This window comes from Falco naumanni, chromosome Z (assembly GCF_017639655.2).
Source record: "Falco naumanni isolate bFalNau1 chromosome Z, bFalNau1.pat, whole genome shotgun sequence".
In the NCBI taxonomy this organism is placed as follows: Eukaryota; Metazoa; Chordata; class Aves; order Falconiformes; family Falconidae; genus Falco; species Falco naumanni.
The window spans coordinates 37619666-37642566 of NC_054080.1; the positions used below are offsets into that span (position 1 = coordinate 37619666).

Below are 22901 nucleotides of genomic sequence, written 5' to 3' on the forward strand. Positions count from 1 at the left end.
ATGCTTTTTTCCCTTGTAGAGATAATGTTTTCTTTCATTTCTTCTCCATCCCATTTTCACCCCCTCACTTGCATCTTCATTAATATCTTGTCTGTTTTAAGCTGTTTTCCGTTGTTAGTCGATTGTCCTATTTGTGCTGGTGAAGGGCTCTTCCTGTTTTCCTCTCTGAAAGAATTTGGAATGTCTGAGCCCATAAAGATTGGTACCTGAATTTAAGTCAGCTAAAACATGTACAACTTTGCAGGGTCAAGGGCTAATCTGGGAAATAATGTCTTGGAAACTTGGTGTTAAATATTGTCTTGGTAGAGTGTTCAGTATTTTGAAAAATGCTTAACTTAGCGATGGAAGGCAGGTACTCTGAAAGTGGAAAATACAGACTTTTGAAACATGACTTACGTGACTGAAAAGTATTACATTAAGATAATACCTTTATCCATGTTAGTTTATTTATGGGCTCATATTGTTAAGTGTTTGGTGTTAGGAACAGCAGGTTTTTGCATTCCGTATTTCTGTGAGTTTCAATGGCAAGGAGAAAATGTACTTCTTGTAGCTTTCTGCAAAGGAATCACAAGGATAAAGGATACATCTGAGCCATTTCTTGACTGACTTGAGTCATTAGAAAGTTTGTGGCTGACAGGCTCTGATTTCACCATTGATTATTAATAAAACATTAGAAATGCACAGTAGTCTTTAAAAAAAGAAATCTAGAAACTTGTCAGTTAAATCAATCTAACATGAATCAAACAAAACTCGTGATAGAAAGGGTAGGATAGAAGGGCTCATTTTTACTTGACTTGATAAACAGGATTATTACTGAATTAAAGTTTGGATTTTTTGTCAGAACAGGATTTTTTCCAGTATATTTTGACAGAGCCTTCAGCTATGAGAAACTACTGACTGTAGATATTCTCTGCCAGAATGATGAATCTATTTCCAGTAAGCTAGTTGCTTCATCTCGTTGGATATACTCTTGGGAATTTATCACGTAATTCCCTTAATCCAAACCAGTTGGGTACATATTTTGTAATTGATGAATTACTGACAGTAAGTGAATATTCATACAAAATCAACTAATTTTTAAAGAAAAATAATGCTGTTTAACAATTTTTGTACCAGGACTTAGCGGTCTTGTATTTACTCTTTTCACATGAACTAGTGTCATCTAAAACTGCTGTTCACAATTATTACAGCATTGAATATGTGCCATCCCAGATAAGAACACATTTACATTGCAACTGTATGTCAAATACTTTTATCAACTCAGTGAGTAATACCAGATCATTAGTCCTTGAAATAACATGTCATTAAATTTGCGAAGATGAAACAACTATTCTTCCATCAAATTCTGCTCTACATTTAGATGAAATGCCTTGGTTAAGTAATGTCTTTGAAGACTGGGTGTTACTTCCTTTAGCTCTGATTGTAGTTGGCAGGCATTATATGTTCTTTGTGTATTACCAAAACAGAACATCTATCTGCAGCATACTCTCTGTCTTTTCTTCATAAATGGATGTAACTTTGGTGCATTGGATGTATTTTAGTGTGTTGTTTGCATTTGATTAATTGAGTCTTACTGCTTTTCTGCATGCATATATCTTATTCCTACTACTGAATATATGTGATTGATGCAGTGAACTGTTGGCTTCTGTTCTGTGAATATTAATCAAAGAATATGCTCCTCTGGTTAATGGCTTTGCAGTGTAGGAGGCAGCCAAACAACATAGACTATAGTCTGCTTTTTTTTTGCTCTTTAATCACTATTGTGTAAGACACTGGCAAGAACACTTTTTTCTCATCTATAAACACTGTTTCATGCTTAAACATATCCATTGTTTGGTCAAAGTTATGAAATATTGTTGCTCAATTAAATTTTGTTTTCAACATTTCCTGGTAAAAGCAGTAATGGAAGAGATAAAACAGTAAAGAGAGATAATTAAGAGGAAAAAAAAGATACTAGGCATAGCAAGGAAAGAAGAAGCAGATGATGTGGAGTCAGTAAATTCACCTTCATATGGTTTCAGGTCTTATGATTTGGATAAATAGTTTTCTTTAATCAGAAGCCAAACCTGAGGCTTTCCTAGATTCCACTACTATGGTGAAAGGGATAATTTATGACTAAACTATTCTTAAAGAGATTCAGGGTACACATTGCTATATTCTGATGTACACTTAAAATGTGTATAAGGATAGATGTTGATTAGGGTGTGACACCTTCTTTGGGTGAGAAATTAAAAGACACGTTTAGTATTCAAAACAAAAAAGTCAGCAAATGTTTGTGCTGATGGCAGTACAGCTCAGTATCAGAAGCCACAAACTTCTTGAAAACACAGCTCACATTTTTATGACATGTATTTCTGATATGAAGGTTGATAGCTACAGCTTTGGTCATTCTCTGTGAATCTTACCAGTGAGGTAGTCAAGGCTAATAAGAAGACTTAGGCTTCAGGATTTCTAGTATTTTACAAAGGGTTTTCTTTTAATCTCCCCTCTCCCCGCCCCTTTCATGAAAATGCCCTAGAGTAGGGGCTTTCTTTAAATTTTTATCAAAATTTTCCTACTGTCACTGGCTTAGTTGTACAAGTAGCAGAACTGATTCAGCAGGAGTTCCTATTGCTGTTACTTGTTGCCTTTGACCATTAGGACAGTGTTGCTAAAATCCTGTCAGAGTGGTTAGGACCGTAGACAATATCACATTATTTGTATGTACCAATGTTGCTCTACTGATTTTATTTTAACTGTTACAAGTGTAAGCATTTTTTTAATTCCTCCAGTTTCAGCCCAGAAAATGTATCTCGGCTTTGGTTAGAGATCATGATTCTGTAATAGTCTAGAAAAGTGTAAGTCAGAAATCCCCTAAACCTTCTGCATTTTTGTATGATGTAATATGTTCAAAAGCAGGTTTGGGGGGGGGGGGGGGGGGATACAGTAGCACTGGAGATTGTGATTCATAAAAACCAATAGTTGAAAGCTGTATCATTGAATGATAAAATTTTAGTTCGTTTCCAGTGAGTTTATTTGTCTCAGAGATGTATTTAAAGTACCTTCAGGAAACATCGGTAAGAGAACTGAATGGTTTCAATGAAATACTGGCTTAGTATGCCATATCTAGTGGAAATTAATCTGTTTCATATTGGTTAAAGACGTGTTTATCCAGTGTTGTACCACCTCCCTTTGAACACCTCCTATAAATATTCTTCTTGCTTATATACATATATTTGTATTCGAATTTATTATCATGCTCTTTCAGAAGCAGTGATTTGAAGGGGATTTTTACTTACAGATTGTCTATATAAATGAATGTCCTATATATAAATGAATGTGCTAAATGAATATTCGTTTCCTATCCATGTCAAAACGGTAGACCTTGTATATTTTCAAAGTCCTTTCTCATGGATAAAGGCCATTTCCAGAGTTTTAATTCATAACAACATCTGCTTCTGTGATTTGAGTCTACTTCTTCAGTTTTGATAATGATTATTTCTACATTCTTGTCATTTGTCAGTTCTGGAAAGTTAATTGTTACTCCAACTAAGCATTTTTTTCATGCCTGGTTAACGTAGTTACTGCTTATTGACCTTCTGAAAGTGCTGATCTGCCAAAGAAATTTCTAACACAGTAAGACAAGCTACCTAAACTTAGGTGCCTTTCTCTGCTGATCCACACCTGCCATTGTCCTCTAGTTTTTGTAATCAAATTTTAAGATTTCAACAATAATATGGAAGTAAAAAAGGGCAAACCCATGACTTTTTAAAGACGTCTTGTTTAGCTTACGTATAAATATTGTCCCTAATATATGCAGATTTTAGCAGGGACTACAGTCTTGTTAGAGCTGATTTTTGCTTTGTTATTTTTTTTGAAAAAAAAAAAAGTTCTTCAGAAGTGCTCATATTAAAGTGGTGATGAATATAATAAAAAATACACTATTTTTTTTTTTTTAAAGAAGCTGAGTTTTTGAATATGGTAATTACTGGCAAGTGCCTTTCCTTCAGCTTTTAGCTGGTAGGAATAAGGCAACTTGTCTGTAATGGAAGAGAATATTAATATTACTCTTTTCAGTTATTTACATGTCTTTCTGAAAAACAGAGCAATTTATTTGTTTAGTTTCAGAACTAAGGAAGGCATTTAGGAATGCCTTTGTATGATAGTTTAATTTCTGTATGTTCATACAATTGTTTATGGAATTAAAAATGAAAATATTTGAACTGAAGAGTGAAGGCAACTGCATTTGTGATATAAATGGGTGGGAAACTAATACTTGCATTTTCTCTTTTTCCAAACTTTAGGGGGGACACAGAGATTACCTCGCACAATTGGAGTGTCTTTGGCAAAAGAACTCATTTTCTCTGCGCGTATTGTAGATGGTGAGGAGGCAAAATCAATAGGATTGATTAGTCATGTGGTAGAACAGAATGAAGCAGGGGATGCTGCATACAGAAGAGCATTAGCTCTGGCAAGAGAATTTTTACCTCAGGTAAAACAAATTATTTTTATTATAGTTTTTTTCAAACATTAAAACTGAAAAAGAACCAGGTGTATCAAGAAAAACTGTCATTAAATTATGTATTAAAAAGCCATTCTAGGTATGTGGAGAGCAATTAGAAGATTTCTCTGTCATGTATTGAGTGGTGTTATTTGGTAACTACTTCATAGTGAAGCAAAAAAATTCCTTCAGTCTTAGTATCATCATGATATGGTCTGTGTTTGTATTGCATGTTATGGCTTTCAAGTTTTGAATGAAAAAATAGTGTATGTGGGGTTTTTTTTAGTAAAGCAATTATCTCAATAGGTTATTCTGTTGCTGTTGAACACTTCAGAAGAGAGGCAAAAAGGTTCACATGAAAGCAGATGTATCTCAGTCTAACTCCTGTTTTGAAAACATAAAGCTAAATGTAACTTCAGTGTTAAAGCAGAACCCATTTACTCATGGAAATTTTGCTTTGTGTCCTTTGTGTATAAGCTCAATGAAAGAATCATTCTCTTATTATCATTCATTCTAAGTGACATCCTCTCTCTGTCCTTTTTGAAAGAATTGAAATGGGATTTGCTGAATTCCTGTGCTTTAGAACATGAAAATTTTAGTAAGAAGTTTAAGTGTGGCCCTTCCAGGAGTCTTTGTGTTAGCTGATTGCTGCCTGTTCCCCTGTTGTCGTAGGCTGCAAGCTGTTTATGCAGAGTAGGAATGTGAATTTGGAGCTTTTGATAAACCTGCTTTTCAAGTGATTGATCCCAGATAGCAAATTCATAGGAGACAGAAGAAGAAAATAATTAATAAACCACTTTATTGGATCACACGTATAACAGCTAGAATTTTTCATTGAAAATCAAAAATGCTACAGATTACATGTGGCATTTAACATTGGTTATTTGTGTCTAGAATACCCTTATAGAAAAGCAAGCATGAAAAATACAGTAAAAGATTTAGCATACAGTGATTCTGGAAGGTTGATTTAAAGTTAAAAATTTGCATTGAAACCAGCTCAGAAAGCATTTGGCTTTTCCCAGAGCAGCAAGCCACTTCCCTAAAGCAGTGTCTGAGCATTCGGAAGCTGATGCTGATGGATAAGCACAGAACTGAGACAGTTCTCAAAAACGTCTCACTGTTCTGCGACACATTGGAGGAGGAGGGTAGAAATCCCTCTCTTGGTTGGGTACCTCATCCCAACCAACAGAAGAGTGTCATCACTTGACCAGTGCAGGCTTTGCAGTACCATATTTTAGGTTTGAAGCTGCATCGGTTAGTTTTATTTCATTATCACATCTTTTGATGCGTCTCCATTGTGTGATAATAGGGACATAAGACCGACTTTGCAAAGGCCTATAATGATGTCTCTTAAGGTGGCTGTTCTGAGCCTTGTTTTGAAGTGAATTGAGCAAGCTCGACAAAAGTGGTCATGCTCAGCACCTTTGAAACATAAACCAAACACACTGCTTTAATTAGGTTCTTTTGAAAACAGTATACTTGCACTCAATATTGAAACTATTAGTTTGGAAGCAAATGTCTACTATAGGGATGTAATTTAGGATATTTGACCTGTTTACAATAAATTTAGTAAAAGTTCAAAGTCTAGAGGATCCCAATACAAGAACATTGATGTGCAGGCTCTTCACTGCGTAGTTTGTAGATTTTGATTATATGTGAGCAAGCTTTTTCTTTCATTTTAGGGACCAGTAGCAATGAGAGTTGCAAAACTGGCCATCAATCAGGGAATGGAGGTAAGGATCTGTACTTCCTGTAAGAGTAAGCAGAAGTCTGGCTGGCAACAGGTCTACTGTCGTGATTTTTCTTCTTAGAACTGCTTTTAGTTTCTCATTATATAGTCTTTCAAAATCTATTTGGTCAAAACTTTCTAAAAGATGAAATGGAATTTTTTTTTATGCCTCAGACTCCTGAGACTAGTGTTGATGCTGATTTCTGTAACAAGGCTTAGTAACCTCATGTCTATCCAGGAGTAATGCACTCTGCTAATTATTAATACTAGAAAGTAAACATAAACTACTATGAACAAGTTGTATTTCAAATGCTGGGTGGAAAAAACCTTCAAAGTCATATTCTGTCAAGTCTGTCAGTGCTCTCGGTGTTTAGTAACTAATAAAGTTAAAGGCCAAAAGGCATGTAATTTATTTTTAATAGTTTAATAGAGGTGAGTGTTAAAATTATATCTGGAGTCTGATTTCATAGCTGATTCTGATTGCCACTTGTTGAACACTGTTGACCTAGCTCTGAAACCCTGAACACGTCTAGACACGTGTTATACTCGTGGCTTGTGAATTATCTTGCTGAGCTCAGCAGGACTATTTATATTTAAAGTTAAGCACATGCATAAGCTCTGCACCAGGACACCTTATAGCTCAACCCAGGAGAAGGGCAAGGGGAGCACAGCACATGCAACATCTGAATCCAAGAAGGCAAATTTAAGAATGGTCCTTGTCTTCTTAAAGTCTCAGAAGCAACCACTGATATAACTGAGTTCAGCAAAGCATATGACCAGTAAATTTTGGCCTGAGAACCAAGCTCACATGCTGTTGTGCAAAGAGTGTATTTGTTAGGTTTCCACAGCAAGTAATGATGTAATTCAAGATCTCTTTTAGTGATACCCAAGGTTCAAAATGCTACAAACCACGTTATCTAGTGACCAGGTATAGTGGACTGAAAGTTTGAAATCACGATGTTTATAGAATTAGGGACAGTAGGATTAGAAAGCCTCTAAATGATCATGTCATTCAACCTTGAGGCCCCAAGGCAAGACCTACTGTATCAAAACTGATCAAGCAAAATGTTCATCCAAGCTGTTACAAACCTTCCGTGGCAGAGATTTCACAGCTTCCTTTGGTAATCTATCCTATAGCTTATCTCCCCTTGACAAATGACTTGTGGTGCATCGCCACAGTCCTTTCAGTGGCCATGTGGAGAGCTGGTAAGTTCTGTAGCAACTGATGCTCAAGACAGACAGAGTAGTAGTGAGTGGTACAATTCAGCCTTTTGAGCTGTTCGGACCAGCTCACAAAGGAAAAGCATGTTACTGAAATGAGGTAATGTTGCATGATGGCCCTTGACTTCCTTTCTTCATTTTAAATCACTTTGAACTTGAATATATGTTTGTTTTGCGGCATGGCATCATGTTCTTATATGACATTTTGAAGATAACTTGTTTCAAAACGATTTTTAAATATCATGCAGTACATTAAATCTTTTCCCCAGTACTAAATGAAATGATTACAAATGTGCAAGTACCTAATGGTTTTTAGTCCAGATGATTTGTAGTGAAGAACATACATTGTTTTGACAGTGTATTACATACTAATTGCATTTCCAAATAAGGAAACTGTAACAGAAATACTAACCACTCTTACCCCATGGCAGTGTAACATTTCCCTGTTAAAGTAGTGTAGAAGAACTTTGCAAAAGTCTTTTAGTAGTGGTGTGTAGAAACACAGTATTTAAGTTGGCTCTCAGGAAATAATATATAATAAAGGTACAAAAATATGGTTTTAAGAAACACTGTATTCTTTTCCTCAGGTCGACTTGGTAACGGGTTTAGCAATTGAGGAAGCTTGTTACGCTCAGGTATGTAACTATGATTACAGCAAAAAAACCCAGAAAAGTTGGTGCCTGTTATGAAACATGCAGAAATTCAACTAGAAATTGCTCTGTGATTTAGACCTTCCTTCTACTTTTTCTGGTTTTGTAAGGAATTTAAGGAAGGTGGTGTAGTTTAGGACAAAAATATCTCCCTGCCAAGACAGTTAGGATGAACATAGTGAAGCATTACCAGCCATATACTTAGCTGGTCATACGCTACCATGCATCTAATCCAAGAGCTACCTTGCTTTCGGTTTGTTTTGGTTTAATGTGAAATAACATGAAGGGCACTTCACTAATGGCATATGTGCTAACCAACAGAAAATTGAGACAAACTCCTTTGCCAGAAAAACATGTGAATGATGTATTTGGATTTGTGTGTTCTTGGACTTTGAGACAAGTTTTTGATTGTGGAAGTAGAAGCATCAGCATTAGATGCTTATTTAAAATATGATGATCTGATTAATAACCTACGTGTGCCACCCTCCTCCCCCCCAAAAAAACCCAAATCAACAAACAACCAAAACCCAAACAACCCAAAAAACCACAACCCAACCAAAAAAGACCACCTCACAAAACCCCAACACCAAAACCTCAAAAACAAACCCTAAAGACTTTCTTACAGTCATCTGCTTGGAGAAAAGATACTCCTTCTTCTCCTGAATTGTTTCTCAACCTTACATTGTGCCATTGAAGTGTCTGGTGCTTTCCTGTATCTGAGTGGGCATTTTAGTTTTCATTTCTCTGTTCTATTATATTTTGCATGTTGGATGCATTGAACAAATAGGATTTGTGTGAAAATGTTTTTCTTGGTATTGTTTTTGGTATCAATAATGAATTGCTGCTCTGCTCATTGCAGACTATTCCAACAAAAGATAGAATTGAAGGTCTTCTTGCATTTAAGGAGAAGAGACCTCCTCGCTACAAGGGAGAATAAAAGAAGCTGATGCCTTTAAAATACAGGGGATAAAATTACTGCTGAGGACCATTAAGGTGCACTTTGCATCTGCACCTGGAGTATCACAACCACCAAAGTAAAAAGCAAATCATACTGATGTTACATCTTGAATGTGTCCATACTTGTACTGGGCCCCGATAGAAATATGTGACAACTCATGCTCATTACAGTTTCTGAAGGTTGATCTGTGTATTTGCAAGGTCATAGGTTCATGCAACATTTTTAAAATTTCATATGTATGAAACATAGCATTCCACAATTGAAAATGCTCTGTAAATTCTTTACATAGACAAAACCTGTATGTGATGTTAGGTATAAATCTGCTGTATCATTTTATCAAAACAAAAGCAGCTACTGAACACCAAAAATAGGAAGTTGTACCAAATATGCATTAAAATGGTTCTGTATATCAGTAAAGATTATATTTGAGTATTCTACCTGGATATGTACATTACTAATAAAGCTAAGGGAAATGAAAAGGATTATTGTTTGGAAAATGTTACACTTTATTTATCTGACTTACACTATCCTAAGTAAAATGAAATGAACTTCAGTACATAATGGTGTCCTTTTGATGAAGTCATTGCCATTATATTCGTTTAATTGTTTTAAATGAAGATGTTGTCGAGGCCAGCCTTTCATTCTGCATTCTTGTATGTTACACCTGGCTTTGCCTTGCATTCTTCCAACATGTCATCTGATCAGCACTGTCTGATGAGAAGGAACTTTATTTCACTTGCCCCAGTTATTTTACATTTTTGATGATTGTATTAAAGATTGTTGTGCAGGGGATGCAACTAATACGCTGTTAAAGAAACTAGAATTCTCTTAATCTCTAGAATATTCCTTTTGCAGGTCCTAATACTGTATATTTATATACAATGGGGATGATACTGAAATGTTCTTGAATTCTGTGGTGGCCTCAGGGTTCTTTTCATACATTGAAAGAAATATACAGTAAGTTATGAGGTGAGAAAGCTGTTGTGATTCCTACTGTATATTTGCTGTAGACGTGGCATATATAGCAAATGCCTGGAAATAACATCTTGGAAAGTATTTTTGTTAACTTGACTGGAAAATAAATGTGGCTTAGCAGTCAGAGGCTGTCTTTTTGTATGAAAACGAATTTCTTCGTGTTTGGTGCCCATTGGCTCACGAAACTTGTGCGTGCTCTGCTGTTTCTGCAACATTAACTATGGTCACTGTCCATATCTATGATGATAAAGCAGCTGATCAACATGAAATGACAAGAACTCATTTAAATTCCTATTTAGACATATCATTACATGTAAATTGATTATAACTGGTAGAGCACACACTTTGTTGACTGGTAAACTTGCTGAGTCGATCATTTCATGCATGATAATTTGCAAATAAAGTACTGGTGCTTGTTTTGATAGTCATATAAAGCCTAGAGGGTCATTTTCTCATGTTTTTGAAATGCTAACATGTCATTTTCATTTTTACTGAGTAGGAAATAATTATGTTAATAGGAGAAAAAATATTGTTTATGCTGATGGGTTTCTGTTCCATAACTGATACACAGTCTGGTTATTGAGCTGTCTCTGTTTTTCAACAAGCACTGATTAAGTAGCTTCTGTGAATGTCTATTTAAAAAAATCTAATAACTTTAAATACTGTGGCATAACACTGTGTAGATTTGAGCCTTTAACTAGTAGTTTTGATCTCAGAATATAATTTTGCTGTCACAGTGGTCTCTCCATTCCTTTTCTCAGGAGAAGTTACTGTCATGTCATAGCAATTTGACTCCCTTTGAAGTCAACAGTTTGAATATTATTACCAAGTGAGTACCAGTAGGACAATTTTTAAAGGTACTTTCTAGTGATGTTGAAGTAGTGCTAAAGGAACAATATTTTAGCAAAAGATCTGTCAGTCATGTACTGTCTTTGTTGTCAAGTGACATGTTAACAGTGGCTGCAGCGCTTGTGATTAATAGCAATATTAGAATTCTGCTTCCACAAGAGGATGATTTGTAACAGAAATTGTCTTGTAAAGGCTGACTTTCCCTTACAAAAGTTATGATCCAGCAAATCCTCCTTCAAGTGCTTAGGCTCTGCTCTTTCAGTTCCTAGTAAAGCCATGCTTTTATTCACAGTACCTCATGGGTAGGTGAGCCCTGGTCCCTGCTGGTTTCCTGAAAGGTTATCTCATTGTCCCTAGGCATAAACAGTTTTTTCTCCTGCTCCTCCTGAGCTCAAGTGGATAGTGAGTTCTTCTGCACTCCTCCACTGAGTTGGATATTGAAAAGTTATACTACAGGTAGGTCCATTACCTTCAGCTGATTACCTCTCAACAATGTAAGTGCAAGTTTAAGTATACTAAATTGCCTAGAAATTCTCAGTTTCGTGCAGAAATTAAAGTGTGACCTTACATAACACGTAACATTTTAGCCTTTAATCTCTGAAAGCATTTCTGTTTTCTTTTCAGTATTATTGCAGTAACTCACGTTCTTACCAGTTTTACTCAAATTTCTGGATAAAGTTTTCAGAATTGTCTGAATGGCTTAAGTCAGTTCACTGCTTTTGAGTAGCTCACCTGCTATGAAGAAATACAGTGTTTTATGTAGTATAAGGTTGTGTAATGATACAGTTAGGAGCACTTGGAGGATGTTGTGCTGTGGAAGATTTTGATGTGATTTGCAGAGCCATTTGTGCCAAATTGTTGAAATGCTGTCAGTCTGTGCAATTGCTCATAGTCCTACACCAGTGTTCATATCAATGCTCTTTTAGAACTGCTTTTAACCAGCTGCATTTAGAGTAAACATCAGGATGCATCAGTTGCATTGGTTTCATATTTTCCTCAGTCATTGCTCTTTGATGGATCTAACCATAATCAGATTTGTTGTACAGAACAAAAACCAACAGATCTCTCTAACACAGGAGAGGGCAGAATATCGTGCTACTTGGAATCTAGTTTTGGGAGACTTGGGGAGTAAAGTAAGGTGTTTGTTACTAGTGTCATTTCACATACCAAAATCAACCCACGGATGCAAAGTGAAGAGAATAATTGAAACCTACTAATTTGTCACCAACTTAGGTTTTGTATCGTTTTTTCATGCAAGCAAATCTCTGAAAAGTTGTCCACTGAGATTAGAGAATTTATTTACAATTAAAAAAAAATAGAATTGAAAGCCACTGGTGTTTTGTGTGGTAGGCGTTGAACAAGATGTACTTTCACGTCTCATTTGTGTGATTTTAGCCTTCTTGCACCTAATGACACTGCTGAAAAGCCACAGAGCTTCTTTGTCTGGAGAGGCTGATATAGGCAGTGTACTCAAGGTGTGATAATGATCATGATGATGTGGTTATTTTAAGATGTTCTTTTTCTGCACACTTTTAGAAAGACAACCACCTCCAAAATGAGAAAAAGGAGCATAATTGCAAACAGATAAACCAAAAGGAGAGATGTGTTCAGCTAAAGGTAATGAAATTCCTCTTATGTATTTTGAGGGATTACAAAGAGTAGTTTTTCTGTTTGTGCCTTTTTTTTCCTGTTGGTTTTTCTTTTCTCTGGGCCTGGAATTTGGACGCCAGGGTGTAGGGAACATTTTTAAGAATTTGTACAAGTTGTTTTCACTTTAAGAAATTGATACTTTGTAAGCGAAGTTAGGAAAGTTTTTTAAAATTTGCTAAAAGGTTTTTGAAAGTTGTAATCAGAAATGATTGTGTTATCACCAAAGATTAAGTAGCATACCTTTTTTATTATAGATTTAAATCATATTCAGTTTCAGCCTTGGAACAGAGTTAATAGAAGCTTCCTTAGTTATGCAGAATGTACTGTGTTTATCCAACATATTCATTATGCATTATAATATATATGTGTGTATACTGACATGTCATGTACATGCATATGTGTACATATAAATAAAATTCTTCATACTGTCAGGTGAGACCAAAACCCCTCAGGATGTGATAGTACTATTCTACTCCAGGAAGTTTTGCATTTGTTTGTGCAAGAGCACTTACAGGCAAAAATCTTGAACCTCACAGAGCATGTACCGTGACTGCTACAAGTGGCCATACTTAACCGTGTGGAAGAACACAGAAATTCTGCCACAGAAGCAGCAGTCAGGTAGTGCGGGTACACACGTATGTTATCATGTATCTGGTCAGGCACATCTGGTAGTTTGAGACTAGAATAAATGTAGCAGAAGTCAAAGTGAGTTCTAAGTTTCAACAGAGGTGTGGCATCCAGATAGCACATTCCTCCCAGTTCTATAGTCTTTTGCTTCTGCAGTTTGGACAGGCCTACAGCAATCATGAGCAGCTCATTAATCAACAACTGTTGTAGATCGTAAGATCAGTCTCCGCCCCCCTTAAATAAGTCTAGACTTAGGTTTCATCTTTACATTTTATCTAGTAGATAATTCTTCCAAGGACACTCATTCACATGGGAAGAAATATGCAAGTATGTCAAAAGAATTTATTACAGAGGGTGTGAATGTTCTGTGTCAAAGCTAAGTCCTAGTGCGGTACTTGAGTTCAAAATAGTACATTAACCCTCTAAGGCATAGTCTGTACGTGTGTGTGTAAACTTCAAAGTTCTGGCTAGTGGCTACTACTCTTTGATTATAATTTCTGAAGCATATGCTCATAAAGCTTTTGTAACATTAAAGAGATGAGAATATGTTGCAGTTTTCTTGTTGCATAATATAACCACTTTCAGAAGAACATGAAAAGTTTGTTATTTTTTTAAGGAACTTACACATCAAATTGTTGCTTCTTTATTCTAGCAAGTGCTAATTGATTTAACATTTTCCCTTAAGCATAAGGAACTTTGTGATATCATCTTTGGCTCAATTCTTTTTAGCATGTTAAAAAATCTGATGCCAGTTGTACAAATTTTTAAAGAATGTGTCTTTTCCGTGCAGCTTAGAAAAAGTTTGAAATTTAATTATAAGGATAGAGTTGTGGAAGTTGTATTTTCATTGCATATAAATGTTAATAATACATCTGCATGCTTGAAGCTGGTCTGTAACTGAACTATTTTTGTAAATATATCTAGGTATCCCCATTAGTGACCACTCAGGGTTCAATCTGTGGTTCATATTGTCCTGTAGTTGTCATCTCTTGGCCAGCCTCCTCTGCCAAGTGGTGGTGAAAGGAGGAGAGAGCCAGGGAACATACTTCTAAGAAGCAGTGGGTGTGGGAAGCATGGATAGGAGAGATGGTTTGTAAGTGTGTTTGGGCTGTGGGTTTTAAGTCACAGTCCACTTCAGCACGGTCACTTCTAATATCTTCATGAGCAGCTCCACAAAGTGGATTTTTCTGTATTGGTTGGTTACAGCAGCTGCGTTCTATACCCTAATAGAGTAGTAGAGATCATAACATCTGAACTTGATTCCTAGACTATCTGTGTAACATACAAAAGGAGGTAGGAGCCACAAAAATGGCATAGTGAGAAGGGTTACCAGTTCATAAATGAACACATTGACGTGTGGTTTTTTCGACTTCGTGCAGAACGAATTTCCATTCTTCATTTTGGGTTCTTATGCTTTTTTACAAATCTTAGCTGAAATCAGCCCTCTTTTGAAAAAGTGAAGAGGATATGCTGCAGCCCCTCAACCTCTCTAATGCTCAGTAGTTGAAGGATTCGTGAAATACCAGAGCAACTGAGTTTCTGCTCTGTCTTTTCACTTCATTGATCTCAACCAAACCCTCTTACCAGAGTGACCTGGTCACTGGACGCTCTCAGTCACTCCTGATGAAACTTTTCTACTTTCATTACTTATTCTGCAAGTTAATTTATTGAGATGTTGAGGTAGTGACTAATTGCCTGTTAGTTTAGAGAGAGAAGGCCTGTCTTGCAGTCCCTCACAGAGGAAGTATCACACTGTGGGTTTTTTAATAGATGCTGTAGCAAGGATGAGAATCCTGCTCACTCCTCTCCTCCCTGGCTTCCTCTTTGTACTGTGTGGAGTCCTGTCGGCCAAGTGTGAAGATGCCTACTCAGACTCCTTAGGGTGTGGAAGGTTTAATTCATAAATCGGGAAAAGCCTTAGTTACAGCACTGTCTAATTGTCATTGCCTAATATCATCAGGACTGTGACTTCCTGCAGTAAAATCTCAACAGGAACACTGAGAATCTAAATTTTGGACTTGGGCACCAAAGTCCCTGCATCAATGTAGCCTGAGTTGTTTGCATTTGCGATTGTGCTTCTGTGCTGCTTTACTCTTGAGGTTTGTTAGTTAAGCTTGAAAATACTTCCTTGAAGTAAGCAAGGGATATCAAAAATCACTTTAGCCACCGGTGACGTATCATAGATCCCATGACAGAACTGAGTTGTTTTTAACAGGTGGTAATACTTAGAGAACCTGGCTGCCCCTCTCCGTACCAGCTCCCCGAAGTAGTCAGGCTGTCCTCAGTGAGGCAGAAGGAAACCCTAGCAAGCCAGGGAGGAGGTGATGTAAGAGCAGCAGTGGCAGAGCTATGCTGACAGGATGGTTGGCTGTGCTAAGGCACTTGTATGAATCTGGTTATTCCAGCTCTGCAGCCTGGTTCTGCCAACCGAGAAGCACAAAGCATCTGCATACGGGATGAAATTTTGACTACGCTTTGTGTGTGTATATGCATAATATATAAAATGTATGTCTATATGTCCACTCCACTTGCAGCACATAGTTTCAGGGTTGTTCACAGAAGCTTTTAAAGCATTGTTTCCATTTTTAAAATAGCTCATTAAAACCACATCTCCACAGGTGCGTGTGTTCAGAGTTACAAAAACATTTTGTCTTATACATGTTTTTATATTTCATATAATTACAGCATATTTATCTGAAGTGTTTCGCAAGTATACTTCTGTGTAATACTGGTAGGAGATTAAGTAATAGCTGCTTACTAGCACTATTGCACAAGAACTGCAAATGTTATTGTGATGTTCTGAGATTTGAGGTACCAAGCATGCTTTTGGCTGCTTTGTTCCTGTGACCTTTATGCTCTTCTGGATAATACAGCAGTCTGTAACGACGCACATGTTTTCCTTTACACAAATGCCAGTAACCACTTGAGCAGGGCACTTGATTCCAGTTTTGATGGGCGGTGCCTATAATGGACAACGGTAGTGTATCCAAGCCAAGTTGGCCATCTTTGTGCTTTACAGTGCCAGAAACTTCAAAGCTTCTTCCTTTTAGAACTCTAAAGCAATACAAGTTTGTGTTTCTTCATATCATCAAACTTAATTATTGGCAATAAGCAACTGCTGGCAGAAGCGGTGCATCACATGGCTCCGTTTCTGCTTCAGAAAAGGTCAGCATATGGCATAAACACTTTGCTGTATTATGCAGCCTTGTACTCTGATCACATAACACATGCTTCAGAAAGCATTATGCAATGTTATACTCACTGATTAATGACTGCTTGCACAAGAAGTTTTTCATTACCCTGAACGCTAGCATCCTGGGAATGATTAACTTTGTGACATAACTCTCATCACATAAATATGGAAGATTCAAATATAGCCTCAAAATAACGTGTTTCAGAAATAACTGTACGCTTTCCTGCTTAGTACTGTGTACAGTACATGATTAACAACTGCTTTAAACCTTCAGAGTTGAATAGAAAAGCCTATTTGTGAGAACTGAAAACAAGGTTTATTTTTAGGGTTTAAAGTTTTACCCAAGCTGAATTTTTGCACACAGCAGCATCTCATTCGCTGTGTTTTTCCTCTGCTTGTGTAAGTTTGAATTTCCTGAGAAAAATCTGTGCCAACTATTTTCAGTGTTCAGCCAGTGAGTTAAACAGAACAAGTCAAATCTAGTCCTTATTTAGACCAGCAACTGCATGTGTGTAAAACGACTCAGTCCAGTGTGTTCATTATTATAGTGCGTATGGTTGTGAGCTTAAATCCGCATGGTTAGAGCAGAGTAAATTCCCAATAATTGCTGATTTTTCTGCAGGCAGAATAAGAAAGTGAAATGTGGTCCTGAATGAAGCGGCTTGCAAACTTACAATCTGAAGGTTGCTACATATTCACATTTAACATTTTTGTATTTTATTGATTGATCATTCCATGTTCAAATTTTGCAGATTCTTATGCTAAAAAGTACGATAACAGTGCATCACAGATGTTATCATCTTAAGGATGTACGAAAGAGGAAAAACCCATAAATAGAAATGTTCTTCACCATATTCCTCCACATACGAAGATTCATCCTTGGTTTTGAAGTAATGTCAGTTGCTACAGTTATGTATGTTTCAGCAGCTTTGTTAAGGAGAAACTTGGTTTGCCTGTTTGGAAATTCAAGATCAGTTTTCACACGGAAATAACTGCCTTTAAATTACTAATTTGCCTTTAAATGTCAGACTAAAAAAAAAAAAAAAAGACATCTGCTTTTTACGATTCTCTCTCTTCTGTAAGTAATCCTGCTCATGAACAGTCACATTAAATAAAGCTACTTAAAAGTCCTTGTAATAAGGGGATGGTTTAGGATGTCACCACATTAATGTGTGTGCCATTTCTTCAGAATAACCTTCATTGAGAAAAACGAGAGGTGAACATTGACCTTCAGTATGTTCTCTTTAATTTTTGCCTTTTCCTGCATTCCAACTCCTACAAGCAGTAGCAAAGGCTAAAGGAAATGGCCTCTGACTAAGCATTAGCTACCAATGTGCTCTCATTATAGCTGAGGGCTCTTATTCTCACTTAGCCTACGTGCAGAGCCAGCTAGTCTTTCAGCTGTGATGATGAAATGCCATGCATTTCTTCCTGGAATAGTACGCAGATAAGAGGCCACTTGTTATGCTGGGGTTTCAGATGAACTCCACTAAGGGTTTCAAAATGTTGTCAGAATTATATCAAGTTTCTTTAGCAACCAATTCATTTCAGACACACTTAATACAAAATGGGAAGAGATGTTAGTTTATTTTCCTGTGTTGTTTCACTTTTTAAATCTTTACAGGATATGACTGGATAGTTTATACATGGCCTGGACTTACTAATTTTAAATAAAACTAGCAGATCAAAAAAGATCTGTTCTTCTCGTGAAATTCACATTATTTATAGTATGTGTACCTATCACTTGAGAGAAGAAACAAAAATCTCATGCCTGTGACATGCTACTAGAAAAGTCCTGCTGTGCAAACTTAGTCACTGAGTGCCTTGAACTCATTCTGGGTCCAGCAAAAGCTGAGTTTTCAGAACCTTGTAGCACAAAAGGTTAATCCTTTATCCTGAGATTGAGTTCAGATGCTAGGACATACGTGCACAGTACGAGACCGGTTGACCTAAGTATTGCTTTGTGGTGGGAGAACCTGTTTGTGAGATCGTGTTGCAGATCTGAGGCTTGTTTAGGTGAATCTGTGCACTAACAAAAGCAACTTCAGTGGGATCAAACAAATCACAAAAGCATCCAGACTGTAAAAGAAAGAGGAATCTATGGAGTGTTTGATTCAAACCAAGGAATAACCTTAGTAGCAGCAACAACCATACATTATTGTGAATAAAGAGATACATTGCCTGGAATAACCAACGGATCATGTGCAGGCTATATAGCTCTCTTTGCTCACCCTTAGTTACTAATTACACATTTAGAATCTGTGATATGCCCCATTTCTGTTCATTCATTAAGGATAACATCAAGTTAGTTGCAACTTGGCTTTCCCTTGGATCTGAATGCCACTTTAGACAGATGTAGTCAGTAGGATGGAGACGCTTATGACAATAAATCTGAGTAAATCACAGCCTAGGTAGGTATTTAATATGGGGGAAAGGACCCCAAACCACCCAACCCAAAGTGGCATCTGTCCTTGATCACTTCCCCTGCAATTCTCTTCATTTACTAGTATCTCATTAACTGGGAACTGAAAGCTAAATTCAGTTTTCTTTTAATATAGCAAAATTACTTTTTTTATTTACATAATGGAATTTGGATCTGGTCTTAAGTGTGTAACCTTATTCCTTTAATGCCATCCAAATAAAGGTGTAATTCCCAATGAGATCACTAGAAATCTTGGCTGTTCATAGTCTGTTCTTTCTTTATTTTCTGCAACTATTATGGAAGAGGGTTGTGAAGAGCACTTTCTTTGAAAAGGTTTGGAGAACACCAGAGTTGTCGAACCCACCATGTCCCTTAATTACTTCTTATTTTCCTTTCTTGAGCTAATTACTGACTACCGACTCAGAAAAAAAATGAGAACATATTTCCCTTGTGAATAAATTATTTCGTAATTGTTCACTAGAGGTAGATAATTCTTGCATATTACTATGAAGAAGTCCTGTCCTTGCCAGGACAGGGTAGACCAACAAGCCTATGCTTCTCCATTATTTTTGTGCTCTCTTTTTGTCAAAATCTGAAAGTCAGCCTAAATAGTGTTGCTTCAGTGATCACTAGCAGGTATTTTAAATGTTAGACAATTAATTTTCACAAAAATTATGATCCACCAAGTATAAATATGAATTATGGGCATCTCCTTTTTTAAAATGCTGTTGTGAGCGTTCATTTTTATTAAATACCATGATGACAAGGAATGTAACTTGTTAGACACTACAGCTTTCAAAGCTGCTTTGTTTTGTAAACATGGTTGTTTGTAAGCCATCTTACATGTTGTTTGAAGCATCTTGGCGTGTTTTATCTTACTTTTTGTCTTTAGAAAATCTGATCTTAATGTCTGAAAAATACATTGTTTTTCCATGGAGTATCATGGGGGAAAAAGTACTGCACAGTGCCCTTGTTGAAAATGATAACTGCTGTTCTGTGGTTCAGAACCTTGAAATGTTTGAAACTGAAATTACTACAATTCAAAATTTGTCATCTTTACTGGAATCACAGAACAAATGACCATAGTCCCAACCAGTGCTTGTGCTAGCAAACCCTGTTTTCTCCCCTTCTTTGGCCTTTGCCACCTTCTGCCCATCCTTCCATGCAACCCCTGCTCCTGCTGCCACCTGTTGAGAACAGGGCACATGTGACATCTAACTGTTCATGGATTCCAGCTGTTTGTCACTGGAGCCCTCAAAGAGAAAGCATGGTGACCATATTACGCAAGCATTCAAGTCCTGGGCTGTCTTGAATTTATGATTCATTATCAGTATCCGCACTAGCTGGATGTGAACCAGCTCAGATTTCTTTACATGCATTTTCAAATCTTAAGTGCAGAATAGCTGTAATGGCTATTTTAAAATAAATAAATAATTCCCTACAAGTCAGAATTCTTTCCCACCTTAACTAAATCCAGGTTAGTAAGGAAGAGTGTGCCTTGTACTCTTAATGTGAGCAGCTTTAGGCTGTTCCAAATCAGAAAAGCAATAGTATAGTGATGGTACTTGCCAGTCAATTATTCTTAACTGAAATGTAAACAGTTTACGCTGGTAATTAACAACTGATAAATAGGTATATTGAACACTTACAGGGATTTTATGACCCTGCAGTGTTCACTATTGTTTTATGAAATATACAGTGCTTAAAAGAAATACCTAACTGTGACTTTCAGTCTTGCTGTGGAGAATGTAAGAGTTGGCAGTGGGCTTTTTATGCCTATTATCTATTCTTCAGAGAATTATTTCATTGCTAGAAGCAGATGGTGATTTTTAAGCCCACTGCTATTTTGGTGTACTGTAAAAAAAAAAAAAAAAAAAAAAAAAAGTCCTAAAAATAGACCCAAGTTACCATATCCAGCAAAAATATGTTGTCAGCTCTTTACTCCGCTGGGCTGAAAACAAATCTGTCAGCAATTTCTTTGGGTTAAAGTATCTGAACACTTGTGTGTGGGGTTTTTTGGTTGTGGGTTGTTTTTTTTTTCTGCTTGTTTTCTAAAGAAAGCATTTTAAGTGGTTTTGTAACAGAGTCCATTTAAAGCTTTAAGTATCAACAAATTACCATCTGTTGTTATAAAGACACTTTATCAAATTGATGAGACCTGCACTCTGGTTAATGTTGTGGATCAACTGCATGAATTAGACTTTAAAGTCTGAATGAGTCTGAAATCAACATCTTCAGCTCTGCTGGAACAGACGTTAAAAACCAGCCCATTTTCTGTAATTACGAAAACGAAAATGAGAGTGACAGTTATTCATGCAGGGAAAAAAGCACTGGTGATGCATCTTAGTCAAATAGGGTTCTTATGTTTGCTTTAAAATAATTTCTTGGATTAGAAGTGTGGTTTGACAGAGTTACTGAATGAGAAAGGAAAAAGACTTTTGGATTCTCTATGTACCTACAGGTGATTGACATAAAAACAGACTGACAGTATAGTATTTTCAGAAGTATTTTCAGTATTAGATCATTTTGGCGTAACTGTTGGTATAAGGGTTCAGGTCAAAGAAAGTGGTTTTATCTATATAGTACATGGACATATCCTAGAATGATAAATGCAGAAAGCTGAAGAAGGAAAGGTCTCTAGGGCAGAGATTTCATTTTAATGATCTCAGTGCAAAATATGTTGTCTGGCAGCATTTGTGTATCTGAGGTACAGCTCCTTAGGGTCAAATCCTGTGAAGTATTAAGAATCCTCGTTGTTTGTTGGAGACTGTTGAGATCAATAATTCCCCAAATAAAGATGATTTTATTCATTAAACTGAGTGAATACTTACTTCCTATCTGGAGGTGCCCAGATAAGGGTGCTAAATCACGCTTGCTGGCAGCATCAGCCCCTTTCCATTGACTCTAGAGGTAACTTAGGCTCTGCAGTTTGGTCTTTCAATTCACGTAACGTAAGTTACGTGCTTACAGCGAGCAGCGTGGCACTGCTTAATCAGAGAGGTCAGCATATGCTCTGGAACAGACCTTTCTTCAAACCCCCTGGACTTAACTTGCAGTGCGCCATTGGAAAGGCTGTCTCTCTGTAAATACATTGTCAGTAGCATCGGCAGCCGTTGCGCTGCGAGGTAGAATCAGTTGGGCTTGAAACCAGATTGACTGAAGTGCGCCTGGAGATGAGCGCTAGAGCATATGAGCTGTCATGTCAGGGACAGGTGGGAGAGGAAACTGTCACATCTTCTGTTGTAGCATGCTGAAGAGTACACATGCCTCCTGTGCCAAAGACCCTGAACCTGTGCTTAGACCTGCAACTTCAGCTGTCAGATCCACTCATGGTGACCAGCACTGAGCGTACAGTGTAGCGTGAGATCCTTCCCACAGGAGCCTGATGTCGCTTGCTACAAGGGCAGGTAGGTTTTACCTGCATGATATGGGTAAATTGTGCCAGTCGTGGAAGCACTGCAGATTGCAGACCATTTCAAGGAATGGTCACTTTGGTATGGTGTACGTGTAGGTACTTCACTGGTGGTTTGTCGTTCCATGTTTCAGATGTTAACTGTGTACTGACCAGTGCCAGCCACGGGTGTGTGTCCTTGCAGGAGAACCACGCTGTGGCCTGTTCCAGGCCTGGCCCTGTGTAGTACCCCAGGACTGGGTGGGACAGGTTGTGAGTTGGAGGGAAAAAAGGAAGCCACATGGAAACAATGTAATTCCTGTAACAATTTGGAGGTTTTAGAGTGGTGAACTAATGAAATTGTGTTTCAAGAAAACCCTTTTCCTCCTCTACCTTTTTGGCCTTGCATGGGCTTCACTTTGCTCGAGTACAATTCCCATTATCCCAGCACTATCTTCTAAGTAAGACTGATGCTGAACCTTGTCATCTTCCTTATCCTCCAAACACTGATCTTTCTGTTGTCTTTTCCCTTCAATAACAGATTAATTCCCCTCTCACACCAGCTTTATGGTGGGTATTAAAAGCATACCTTTCCTACATAGTTTTGCTATCCCAGAACCCTGAGATGAAAGAATCTGTGGGATGATGGAAATTGTGAAAAAATGCCTGCTTCTGCCAGGACAGGCATGTGATTTACTGTGATGCTTGTGCTGAGGCCACCAGCAGTCTGATGTTTAACTCCACTGATGGTTAACT

At 37.2% G+C, this 22901-nt stretch overlaps 1 protein-coding gene across 5 annotated transcripts in view; it reads left to right on the forward strand.

Annotated features, from left to right (window-relative positions):
• Window positions 1-10137, forward strand: part of AUH (AU RNA binding methylglutaconyl-CoA hydratase) — a 114902-nt gene extending 104765 nt beyond the window's left edge. For 4 of the 5 annotated variants that reach the window (XM_040579336.1, XM_040579334.1, XM_040579335.1 and 1 more), the window contains 4 exons: window positions 4284-4471; window positions 6163-6213; window positions 8018-8065; window positions 8940-10137. In XM_040579336.1, the coding sequence (XP_040435270.1) occupies window positions 4284-4471; window positions 6163-6213; window positions 8018-8065; window positions 8940-9017 (365 nt within the window). In that variant the 3' untranslated portion in view covers window positions 9018-10137. The remainder of the gene's footprint in view (window positions 1-4283; window positions 4472-6162; window positions 6214-8017; window positions 8066-8939) is intronic. The other variant, XM_040579333.1, reaches the window with a different exon arrangement.
• Window positions 10138-22901: the final 12764 nt, after the last annotated feature.